The 13,624-nt window shown below is 35.0% G+C and overlaps 1 protein-coding gene across 1 annotated transcript in view; it reads right to left on the bottom strand.

Annotated features, from left to right (window-relative positions):
* The window catches only part of LOC143667150 (S-adenosyl-L-methionine-dependent tRNA 4-demethylwyosine synthase TYW1), a 275,466-nt gene that overhangs the window by 157,548 nt on the left and 104,294 nt on the right, over positions 1 to 13,624 (bottom strand). The window contains exon 12 of the mRNA XM_077141012.1: positions 8,411 to 8,588. Within this exon, the coding sequence (XP_076997127.1) occupies positions 8,411 to 8,588 (178 nt within the window). The remainder of the gene's footprint in view (positions 1 to 8,410; positions 8,589 to 13,624) is intronic.

A 13,624-nucleotide genomic window follows, 5' to 3' on the forward strand; every position in this document is an offset into this window, starting at 1 on the left:
TCACAAAACCATTCATTATTTAGGTCCTAAAAGCATTGTTTCTGTTATTTGATTACCATATTTAGTTTTCATGTACAGTTTTATTTTAATAAAATTTTTAATAATATACTGATCAAACATGAAATGTTCTACATTTAAAATGTATTTTTTATAATATACTTACAAAAATATTAAGCAATTACAAACCCTAAGGGATTTCAAGAAATTGTATATTTTTGAAGCTGGATTAATATGTTAAAAATGTGGTAAAATCTTGATTCTCGGGCAATTAGCAAGGAGATAACTTTCTTAAATGTTGGTCCAAGTGATGCCTCAATTGCACACCACCCCTTCCCCTCTGCACCCCCACCTCCACCCCAGCCTGCCTCTTGCCACTGGGGTCTTTAGACAGCAGGGACCAGGTATGGCTTATCAAAAAACAAACATACCATTTATTTATTAAAGAAAATGTATATGTTATAACCTAGGAAATTTCCAGTGTAGATGTTCTTTAAAAACATATTTTTGTAAAATGAAATACTGTTTAGTATTCAACCTAGACAGAAAAATACCTATGGCTTATCAACCTCTTTAGTTACTTCAAGTATAGAGCAAACTCACTTTATATACCCTGTAATAAGCACTGCTGTACATAGAACAGAGAGAGCATTTTCATGTTTCCTCAAATTTGTTTTACAATTATTTCAAACCTTGTTTCTTTAACATTATTCAACAAAGGCATGTAATGTACAGTGTTATTTACACCATCAATTTGTTCCAAAAACTCTCTCTTCATAGTAATATGAAAAAGAATCCCATTGCAATCACATTCCCAGTTTCACAGTGGATTAGTAAATGAATGAATTAGTGGGATCCAACTTCAAGCTGCGTGACAGTGGTGGTATCCCAGCACATTATTTTGGGGCCATTCTCAGCTCCAGCTCATCCAGGTGGGATCTAAGCCCAGAGTAGCGGGAATGTTCCTCTCCATCCAGATTAATAGGAACACATCCTATCTTTAATAAGATACACACAGCATCAAGAGGCCTCTTGTGTTAATATCCCTCACTTCTCTAACCACAATCAACGTTACTGTAGCATTTCAGTAATATTCTAGAAAATGCTATCTTTATATCATCCAGAGAAAATTTATACTTTTGTGACTTTTCCAGGTTTCTGAGTGATGAATGAACTTCTTAACTATGCACACAAAGAATTGTACATTAAGTTGCCAAGACACTGCATTTGTTGCCTTTATAGGGAAACAAAATGGTACTTTATTCACTGTGATTCATCCCCTGATGCAAAATTGATAAAGCTCCCTTTTTTAAATTTGGACCAGAATACTTCCATTGGCAAAGGTGTGGTTGTTCTTGTTTTTTTATTTTTTATTTTTGGTTGTTTTTGTTTTTGCTAAACTAAAGAAAAGATACTGGTTGGCAAATCCAAGTTTCACCCCAGTTTTCAATAATCTATAATCCTTAGCAAAGGTTAAAGTTTATTGACTCTAATTTTAATCATTCATGTATAATAGATGGGAAACAAAGAATGACCATCAGGGAAATATGTTTTGCTAATATGGGTTCTCTTGGGCTACACCTTAACACTGATGAATGTGGAGGACTAATGACTCCTAGTATTATTTTTTTTTAAAAAAAAGCAATTTTACTGAGATATATTCACATACGATAAAATGCATCCAAAGTGGACCATCAACGGCTTTTAGAATAATCATAGAGCAGTGCACTCATCATGACAATACACTTTAGAACATTTTCATTACTCCAAAAAGCAAAACCCCATACACCTTAGCAGTCACCTCTCAATCTCTACCCTTCCCCAGTCCCACATAGCCACTCATCTATTTTTGTCTCTACAGACTTATTTATAATTATATTTCATATAAATAGAATCACAGAACATCCAGTACTTTGTGTCTGATTTCTTTCATGGAGCATTTTTTTATTACTAATATTTTCTTTAATAAGAATAGTTGTAGGTTTACAGAAAAGTCATGTAAAAAATGTAACAGACACTTCAGTGTGGTACCTTTGTCACAATGGATGAAAGAATATAGAAACAGTACTATTAACTATAGTCCAATTTACATTAGATATATTTTTTCCCGTAGGCCACCCTATTATTAACACCTTGCAATAGTGTCATACATTTAATTCATTAAAGATTCTTATACTTGTACTATTGACCCCAGCCTATAATTTGAACAGAATTTCCATTCAGATTGATTATAAAGATTTGGAAATGGATTGTGGTAATGATAACACATTAAGTGAGTGTATTTAATAGTGTTGAGCTATTTATGTGAATGTGGCTGAAAGAGGAACTTTTGGATCATGTATTATTACTAGAATAAAAGTTAGAAGATAAAATATGGGACTATGTAACACAGTATGTTCTTTTAATAAGTAGATTTCAAGTTTTCTTTCACGTCATGAAAACTCTAGTTATTTTTAGATATCTATTCTGTTATGATACTTTTTGTTTTCCTCTTCAGGGAATCCAATTATGTGTATGTTTAATCTCCCTGCTTTGCCTTCTTTTATCATCAGGATGGTCAAATCTCATAAAATCATAAAAGATTTACTATCATTTATGCTATACAATCACCGGAGGTGGATTAGGGGTTCTGTTTGAGGTACCAAGGCCAAACAAAGATCCCTTGCTGAACTTCCAAGAATGCTGAGAGAAAAGGAACATGTAAAATTTCATAGGACTCTTACAGTATGAGGTAACTACATGACTTCCATTCACATTTAATTGGACAAAGCAAATCACATGGCCATGTCACATTTTCAGGCAATGGGAAAGAGCAATCCAAATGGGAGCTGAGGAAACTGTCAGAAGTATCTGATGCATTGCACTCATGATTACCCAAATGGTGTAGCTATTATTTTCTCTTCTAATCTTCTAAAATTCTCTTTTAAAAATTGTTTGGTTTTAGTTCCTCTAATCTTCTTCTTTTGTTTTTGTAGTATTTATTCTCCTTTTTAAGTGGAAATATTCCTTTCTACTTCTTTCCTGAGGTTTTCCAACTTACATTTATCTAATGTTTCATTACCTTTTCCCTGGTTTCTCGTATTTCTCCACTGCATTCTATGTTCATAAATAGCAATTTCATCATGAAATTTTTTCCCTTAATTAATAGGAAAACACTTGTTCACAATTTTCGTCTATTTTATGGCAACACTTTCTGAAAAATGTTCTTTATTTGTTGACATGTGTTCCAGTTATCATTTCATTGCCTCTCAGCTCCATATTCACCCTTTAATATTTGCTCTCTGATACTAGGCTAGGCTCCTTAAGCATTTCTACTTGCAGACAGTATGATGTTCAACTTTGTTGTTAAGGGCCACTGGAGTGACAGTATAAGAGGAAAGCATTTCTCAATCTGGTTTGGAGGCTGGTACGGTTTCATTATTTCTTTTGCATTATTTTGTCCACAGCACCAGGTGTGGTGTGATCCAGTGACACTCTACCCCAACAACACATAGTACCTCAGTGACATTTTGCCAGAGTTCCCACACACATGGACAGCATGCACCCCAGGCCACATGCAACCCTAACATCAAGCAGTCTCCTGACCCTCAGACTCTCTTTGCACACCTGCCTGTGAGCCAACCTTGGCCCTCTCACGGTTTTCCCCAAGGTTCAACTTTTATAGCATCATGGTTTTCACAACTCTGGGCTTATACAGAACACTCTACTCCAGCTTCTGGTTCCAGCAGCACTGAGGAGCCAGAAATTGCCTCTGGTGTCCCAGAAGGCAGGTTTCCAGCATTTCCTACTAGTAAAGCAGCACAGTGACTTGTAGGCTATACAGTAAGCCAGAGCCACAGCTGTGCCTTTTCCAAAAGGTCTGAGAAGGCTCATCGTTGGACACCTCAGTCATAAGGATTGTATTTGTTACTCCAGTACTCTTCAGAATTCTCTTTAACTCTCACTAGCCAATTTCCTTTCATTCCAATGCCCTGTTAATAATTCTTAATATTATATCACCCCAATGAGTAATACCCACCTGACCAAAAGGGGGAAAAGCAATGTAACAAAATAAGGTATTAGTGGCTAAGAGAGTTCAATTACAGTTGAGAGGCTATCCTGGAGGTTACTCTTAGGTAAGTTTCAGCTAGATATTACGAACTACCACAGTAATCACTAATTGCCACAATATGCCAAGCCCCAACCAAAAATATTTCTGAAAATCCTAAAGAATACCCAGGGTTCTAACTGAGGCACTAAAAAAGTTTCACTCACTAAGTTTATTTTTCAGAAACTTAAAATCTCCAGATTGTTCTTATGCCAGATAAGCACTGAAACCCAGAGGTACCAGTCTCTCCAAGAACATCAAGCAGCTGCATCTCCCTCCCCAAAATGTTGGCACCCCTTTTCAACATGAAGTTAGAATAGCCATTGTCCAACTATCCCTAAAAATTGGAAGAAAGATCAAAGGAGAAGGAGGAATTGTAACAGAGAAGATAGGATGTAACAAATGAGTATGACTACTAAACCATTATATTGATATTTCTTTTTAGTCTCCTTAGAGCAGCTAGAAGGAAATACCTGAAATTATAGAACTGTAACCCATACCATGGTTACAATTTTTCAAATTACAAAAATTTGAGATTTGCTCTATAATTACTTGTTAAATGATACTTTGAAATTTATCACTTTTCTGCATATATGTTATATTTCACAATAAAAAATATTTTTAAAAATTCCCCAAAAGATGCTACTATGTAGCTTCTGTCTCCTGCTTGGAACTTGACTGATACAGTATGTCTTGTTTCTCTTTACCAGGTTCTTGTACTTTGGGTCAGTCCTTTTTAGATAATGCATCACTTAATCTGTCGAATTTTTCTAAACCAGTTACCTAAAGGATTTTATTTGTGGTAGAGTGATGCAGTGCTGATTCAAGTTTGACTTCTAGCATTTATCAATCTAAAAATGCTTTCCTTCTGTGCTGCCATAATGAAAGACGGCTTCTTACAAATATGCCTTGTCTGCAGTTTTTTTGTGCAGCACTGCCTCCTGTTTCTCTAAATCAAATAGGATCCAGTAGGACCTCTGTAGCTAACACCTCTTACCTCAGTTTTCAAACTTTTGATAAACTCAAAAAATACAATTTTAGACTTAAAAGTTGAGGCTCCCTACTTCCTAAGAAGTATAATTTTTATTGACACTTGGAGATATTCTGGGGCTGGGGCTCCCCTTACAATCACTGAATTCTTTTTACTCCTACCTCTGTGGGTTTTACCTGATCTCAGTTGCTATGGGCGGCCCTCACATTAATAAATTATGAAATCTAGATAATATCTCTCCTACTTTTGTGGAAAACTGAGTTGGCAGAATTGTTTTTCTATTTTCTTTGCTCATTTTATATGTTACCGAGAAGAAAATGAGAAATGATGACTTACATAATAATGTGGAGAAATGGTCCCAAAAATCCTTTGAATGAATTCCTATTCTTCTCAGATTCACCAGAATCTATTTCTATTCACTGAGATTAAGAACAACAATTGATCCAGTAAACCATGTGGGACATGATGGAGAGAAAGGAATGAAAAATAAACCTATAGTTCCTAATGAATTATAAATAAAATAATCAAGATAGAAATACAGGAAAAAAGAGCTAAAGTTGATATTACTTAATAAATGTCTAAGGAAGGGCTGATGATAGTCATGCTATAGCTTAGAGGAACTGGCTAAGCAGAATATTATTACAAATGATGTTTGCCACCAATCATTTAAGAGCCTTCTGCAAATCTGTCATAGAGACCCAATTATGAGTTGGCTCTGACCATCTTGAGAAAGAGCTCAGACATTCTCAGACCATCTAAAGAGTTATCATAAAAAACAGAAAGAAACAAAAATTGCCTAGAAACTTGGGCCTCCATGTATTTTCATTTTCAGAGTCATAAAACACATATTTACCAACCTGACAAAAACTATTAAAAGATAATATAATCTCGTTAGCTGCCAGCAAGCAAGACTAATAAGAATGGATTTACACTTGAAATCTCCAAGGGCAGGAGAATATAGGACAGTGGCTGTTACTTTGTGTACTATCATAAACTTGAGAGCTATAAAACTCCCACAGCATCTATAGCTCACCATGAATTGATTCTCAACTGGCAAAGAAAATCACTTCTGCATGTCCCCATACTAACTTTACTCCACCACCAGCAAAAGATCATAAAACACACCCCCGGGGGGGACCATACCACCCCATTCTTCCAATGGGATATTTGTCTTTTTCTTATTGATTTGTAATTCTTTATATAATCTGAAAACAAGCACTGTTGGAGTTATTTTTGATACAAATATATTCTATCGTGTCTTGCTTTTTGTGCTCTTAATCGTTTCCTTACATGAATGCAACTTCTTACTATTAATGTAGTCCAATACATCCATCTTTTCCTTCCTGGTGAGTGTTCTTTTGTATCTAGTTGAGATATTTCTTACTTGAAACTTACAGAGATATTTCCAAAGTTATCTTCTGGAAGTTTTATTGTTTTAGTTTTTATTTCAGATTTTAAATCTACCTGGCATTCATTTTTGTGTATTATATGATTTATGGGTCAACAATCATCTTTTTCTCTATAGAGACCCAACAGAACCAACACAATTTATTTCACTGTCCTTTCCCAGTATTTTTCAGTGCATAATTCCTTTTATAAACCAACTGTCCTCTGTATTTGTTTTTCTGTCCCGCTGGCCATTTTGCATATGTATATAAACACAATTATTTCCTCTCATTAATGTTTTATAGCTTTCTGCGTACACATCTTATGTATTATTCAATACATTTACATAAGAAATTGATGACTTTACTATTTTAGATTTAACACTGAAAAATTCCTATATATACATACAAAATTGATTTCATATTGACCTTATTTTCAGAAACCTTGACAAACTCACTTATTAATTCTAGTAATTTTTTAGAGAGTCTTTCTGATGTTCCAACTCCACAACTTTGTCATAGGCATAATGACCCTCCACCTTCCTTCCCAATCCTAGGTTCCTTTTAGTTCTCTATTTTGCTCTACTGTCCTGGTGTGATCTCCACTACAATTTTCAAAAGAAGAAATAAATATTTAAAGATTTGACCATTAATATAACTTGACCATAGGATTTTTGCAAATATTCCTTGTCAAAGAAGTTTATTTCTTCACCTAGTTTTCAAATAGTTTGTACATGGAAAGAAATTTTACCAAAAACTCTCTTGATATTGTCTTGGAAATAAAGAAACTATTAGAAATGCATAATGAAAATAAAATATTCTGGACATTTCATATAACTGGGGATTTATAATAATTGAATTCATGTATGGAATTATGTATTATGTAGTTTTTTGTTTGATGCCTCTTTCACGCAACATAATTTTTTTTCCCATGGGCAGGCACTGGGAATCAAACCTGGGTCTCCGGCATGGCAGGCGAGAATTCTGCCGCTGAGCCACCATCGTACCGCCCAACATAATGTTTTTAAGATTCATTATTGTTGTAACATATATCAGTATTTACTTTCTTTTAATGGCTGGATATTTCATTGTATGAATATACCACATTTTGTTTACTCGATCATCTGTTGATGCACATTTGGGCTATTTCTATCTTTTCGCTACTATCAATAATGCCACTATAAACATTTACATATAAATTTTTGTGGAGATGTATGTTTTCATCTCTTGGGTATACACTAAGAATGGAATTGCTGGATCATATAACTCTGAAGTTCTGAAGTTTGAGAAATTGCCAAACTGTTCTCCAAAGAGGTTACTTTTTTTTTTTTTTTTTGCATGGGCAGGCATCGGGAATTGAACCCAGGTCTCCGGGCATGGCAGGTGAGAACTCTACCACTGAGACACCATTGCCGGCCGTCTGAAACATTTTCTATTCCATCAACAACATACCAAGTTTCCAATTTCTCCACCTGTTCATCAGCACTCATTATTATCTGAGTTTTTCATTACAGCCATCCTTATGGGTGTTAAAATACCCACTGTGGTTTGACAACTCCCTAATGCCTAAGACACTATCACAAATACCCAAACTCTGTGTCTTTCTTGTGAGGTTATTCTTAAAAAAATAGTTTCCTACCACCCCAAGAACCAATCCCCTCCATATTTTAAGATCCAAATTAAATAATGCTTCTCTAGACAGTTTTAGCCTACTTCACCCATTTGAAAAAATTCTCTTTTGCATTCTTCTATCAGCTTATCTGGGCTGCATTCTTTTTACTATTATAACAGACTAATATAATATGAAGAGGACTATCTCTGCTTCCAAAAGCCCAACATTTATATGTAAGTATTCAGTAAGTTCTTTTTGAATGTATGAATGCCTATTAGGTCTACTTTTCAGTCAAATACAGATTCAAGCAGCATATTACAATAGGCTGGTTTACTCACCTGATTTCCATGGGGAATTGTGCATTTGTCACTAGGAAGCTGGAGATTTTACACTGGTGGAGTAGCTTCAAAAATCTGTTGATTTCTGGGTACATTATTGGCTCTCCCACAAGAGACAAAGCACAATGCTTTACCTTCATTCCTTCTTCAAAGCGTTCTGCTTTGACACCAAGTACTCCTGGAGAACACAGTAAAAAGGAATGAAGTAAATAAGGCACAGACAGGAAAACTTTTACATTTTTCTTAAGGATACTCTGAATTTGAAAGGGCAAATTTATCTTTGATACCAAAGAACACATAATGAGGGCCAGAGAAAAGAATCTGAATTCTTAAATCAAAAAAATCAGTCAGCAACCTCATCTTTGATTCATATTCACATGTACACAATCTACTTGGAAATAAGACAGGTACAAGTAAATACTCAAGGGATCAAACTAACCTATAGCTTAGTAATACAAGCAAAAATGAGAAAATCTAAAAGTGACAGGTGATATCTTCTTCTATGATTATCTAACTGCAATTCTAAGAATGTAATTCATGTCAGTTTTTTCTGGTCAGTTTTATCAGATGAATAGCTTCGTAGGTTATTAAAATAATAAGGTTTTAATTCAAATGAATCAAGGTTTTAATAAATAAAATTTGATCCTTAACTTACTGTGCTGCGAAGACAACTCAGCAATAAGCATAAAATTTCCCATTTTTCAAGTAGCATTAATTTTAACTGTCCCATGATGATTGAAATAGAAGGCTAGATCTGGCCTGAACTCTCACATTAACCTAAAGTGCAGGAAGTGGAATGACTGTGTATTGGCTAGCCCTTGCCACTGAGAGTTAGATGCTATGGGTTCAAACTACAGCTCTACCATTGAGCTGGTTATGTGCCCTTGATTAAGCCATATACCCTCTCCAAACCCATTTCCTTATCTATAAAATGGAGAATATGCACACACACACACTTACATATATGCATATGTATGATGCATGTGTATAAGCCTATTAAAAGAATTGAATAAAATAGTCTACATAAAATACTTAATGCAATGTCAAGCTCAGCTCTTAAAAGGGTTTTGTAGATAAACTTTTTTTTCTTTTTTTTGCATGGCAGGCAGCAGGAACCGAACCCAGGTCTCTGGCATGGCAAGCAAGAACTCTCCCTGCTGAGCCACCGTGGTCTGATAAACCTTTTAAAGTAATGATTTCGAGTTTTTAAAATTATCCTAATTTTCACAACAGCAAAGCATTGAGAAAGATATAGAAAATCTTGGTTCTCTCCTTCATAAAGGAACATTTCTAGTTTGTGCTCACTGCCAGAGGCAAGGCTATCACAGTAGTGTCCCCAGAACAAGGCATGAAGGTCTCAGCCTTATGCTTTACTTCACTGCCCTCAAGGAAATGGGCCAGAAAGAGTGCATCCTCTTAGTTTCTTACAGAAAGAAGTCTTGGAGAAGAAACAGTCCAGATAACAGCAGACACTCTATGTAGGGTTCCGTAAGAAATGATAAAAGGGAAAGCAAATCAGTAAATTCACACAGATATTTCCCAATGCATGATATCCTCCAAACACACAAAAGCAAAGACACAACACACATACGTACACAAAAGTACACACACACACAATCTGTTCTCTTTCTGTTTCCCTAAACCTTATCCCTTTCACAAACTAAACTCTGCTTTGTTATTCTAATTTTTTATGTGTTTTTCTTAAACCTTTTCTCTGACATTTCTCTTATCCTGAGCAGCTTCCTAATCCTGGATAATCACAACTACAGTCAACAGATTAACTAAGAAGCCTACCTGATTCTCATTGCAATTTGCCAAAGCAGGAAGTTAACATTCCAGAATTTCTTCCTATCAAGGCAATAAAATGAATACTATACAAACAAACGTGAAATATAACTCACACATAGTACTCCTATGGCTAAAGTTTGTAACAATCAGAAATAAAACATCCTCTTAATCTCATAACAATATAGTTCCTGGCCAAAGACCTCCACAGGAATCCCTCCTGGCAGAAGGTCAGATATAATATATCTTTGATAAAGCCACTTTCACTGAGGCTTTTTTTTTCATAAATAAGCTTCAGAAAAGGTGTTAATCCTTTCCGTTTCCATATTTCTTTTTAATATATACTTGAACATACCTATTTTGTGAAAACCATCTGTTGGAGGCCCATTATTTTCCTACACTACTTCACTTTTAGCTTAAACTATAGATAAAAACACGTTGCCATAAATGATGTCTTTTCCATGTTTGCCTCTTCAGCACTGAGGACATTCCTGACAAACTTACTTGATGTTTGCTGAATTGTTAGAAAACTGAGCTAAAGAAACCTCAAACTCCATTCTGGTGTACTTAGAGAAGGGGAAGCAGCATTTTGAAAAGATGCTGACTTGCACTGCAATTCTGACCCACTTTTGATCAATATAAAATTAATTTTGCATGTGTACAAAGGGAAAGTTAATAAAGGTCATGAGAAGAAAGATATTTTAATGATTCAGTGGAATAACTGAAAAGAGAATGATTGCCCTTGAAATTGAGAATAGCAGCACAAAAGGGAAGCATTTTAAAAATCAGGGACTATCTTCAAAATCTGTTCAAGGCTGGCCACTAAGCTAAAGCTGGAAACTCGGGGACAATAAGCAACAATCCCCACAACCAATGTCAATCTACCAAATAATCAAACCCTGGACTCATGGCAGAGAGCAGAACCATCAGCAGGTATTCTTTATCATATGATGTGAAAGCACACTAGAAAACAGAGGACTTCAAGAAACAGTAAGGAAAATGGTGAACACGCTAGAAGCATGGCTCTTTCAAGAGAGGCTGAAGTAAAGTTGTCCTGAATTTCCTCCTGAAAATGGAGAATATGCTAACATGCAAATCTCCTAACACCAAATTCATTTGGAATATATCTAAACTATAGTACTACTAAATCTATTTCAGGATCACCTGTTCAAATTTAAATATTTTTTCCTACAGGAAAACATATTCCAGGGGTGCACAGGTATTTCAGTGGTTAGAAAGCCCACCTCCCATGCAGGAGACCCAGGTTCAATTCCTGGACCATGCACCCCCCTCCCAAAAAAAAAAACATATTCTAAGTTCCAACTAAGGAAATCAGAAACATACCTTCCCTTCTGTTTTTTGTTGTGTTGTGTTTTTTTAAACCTTAGGCGAACACAAGGCAATAGAAAGCAGAACTAGTTTCTCAGAGGGCATCAGCGCATGGCCTACAACTGATTGTATGAGAGAAACAAACCACTTCTCCAGGCCAATATCTAATAAAGATCTAAAGTTTGGGGAAAACAGAGAATAGACCCCAACCAGGGACTGACAGGAGGTCCAGAGTTACATGTCTACATCTTTAGAGTTTCAAAGTAGAATCTACATGAGACCTGCACTCAGATAAGGATAATGCTGTCAGAAAAGGTAGCGTGGCCTGCCATAGTCATGAGCTTCAATCTCACCATCTTTAGTCTGAGGCACAACCAATAACTTAAACAGTTTAGTTTACTTTCTGCCTAAAGCCAAGAAGATGGAAAACAATCAATATTCTAAAATGCTAAAATTCTATGTCACCAAAGTCATTACAATAATTTTTAAAAGAAAATAAGTAATTTTTTTAAGTGTTGCAGACTATGCATTAGTTTTCCAGAAGAGCTCTAGGTTCTTCCAAATTACGTATTTCATTTCTTAATAATTAGATTTTTCCTTTTCTAAAACTGTAGCTTCACAGTACATACACTATGCTTATTATAGACAGATTTTCAAAAAGTAATGACTTATTCAAGCTCAGAATGAAGCATTAAATAGTCATTACAGTAAAAAAAAAAAAAAACCTGGAAATTAAAGAAGCTCTCATTCATTGTGAAAATATAAATAATATATAGCAAATGAGAGCTCTCTTGTGCCCATGGGCCACCTGTCCATGCCCACAATACCTTCCGACACACACCTATCTTCTAGTTTAAACAGAAATTTATTTCCTACCCTGAAGAGTATAGGTATAAAAATATTAACCAATTTCAATATTCAACTTTTCCTAGCAAATTTAATATTGATTAAAAAATTAGATGGCTTGCAAACATGGTGACACTTCATTAAATCAATCAATAAGGGTATGGAAAAAAAAATTCTTTGTGGGAATTACCAGGCAAAGTAGATACTCTATGAAGCTGTTTGTAAGAATGAAATTGGTGGCAACTGTTGAATTTCTAGAGATCATTTCTTCCTCCTTAAGCATTCTAATTCCTATTGTAGATTTGCTGGTCCATAAATATGTTTTATTCTTTCTTCCTGAAATCCCATATCTTATCCTCTTCCTACAAGATAATCTGTTTTTTAAAGCTCACTTGTTTTCCTGAGCCATGGCAACTGGTAGACAAATCATTGGAGATGACTACTGACTAAAATAGGCTCAAGTTTACTAACCAGATATATTCCTTTCTGCACAGCACAAGCTCCTCAAACAACTTAAGCAGACAAAAAAACGTGCTCTCTAAGTTCCCCTACCACACTTTACTGATGTGAATAAAACCCCATCATGACTTATTTATTACCTATTTCCATTTAAAGTGGTGCTTTATCTTTGCAAAAATCTTCCTGTCAAAAAAATTACTATCAAAACGCATCTTCACTCTGCAAAAAGGACACCTCAGTATGGAGAAATGAATGTCAACTCTCAGGACTTCTTCCTCTCTGCACAAACTGCCTGGGCCACAGTTCATTCAGACAGATTCCAAAATGTCCAGAAAACACAGATCTTCAGTCATCATCCATTATTTAAGGGTTCAATTACTTCTTTAAGCACCAATCAAAAACAGATTAGAATATAAGGACAAAATTACTGTCATTTGCCTGCTGCTGATATTATTATTAATCAGACTTTGTCCTCAACTATATTAAAGAAATATATGGTTTATTTGAAGTTCTGCAATCAAAAACATTAACCAATCAACAAAGAATCTAAGAAAAGCCAGTCAAATGTCAGAGGTAGAATTTAGTTCTTCGCCAAACAGATTCATTTGATTTTCCAAATGATTAATAACAGACATTTCTTCATTCAAATAAGAGAAACTAATCTGTCTAAAACAAAAGTGCTTAAGATTAAGAGTCAAGATAAAAATTTAAAATTATTACCAGCATCTTTGAAGATGTACAAAAATGAGTCAACAAATACACAAATACATACAAATATGTACAGGTTAATATTCC

The sequence above is a fragment of the Tamandua tetradactyla genome, chromosome 23 (genome assembly GCF_023851605.1).
Source record: "Tamandua tetradactyla isolate mTamTet1 chromosome 23, mTamTet1.pri, whole genome shotgun sequence".
In the NCBI taxonomy this organism is placed as follows: Eukaryota; Metazoa; Chordata; class Mammalia; order Pilosa; family Myrmecophagidae; genus Tamandua; species Tamandua tetradactyla.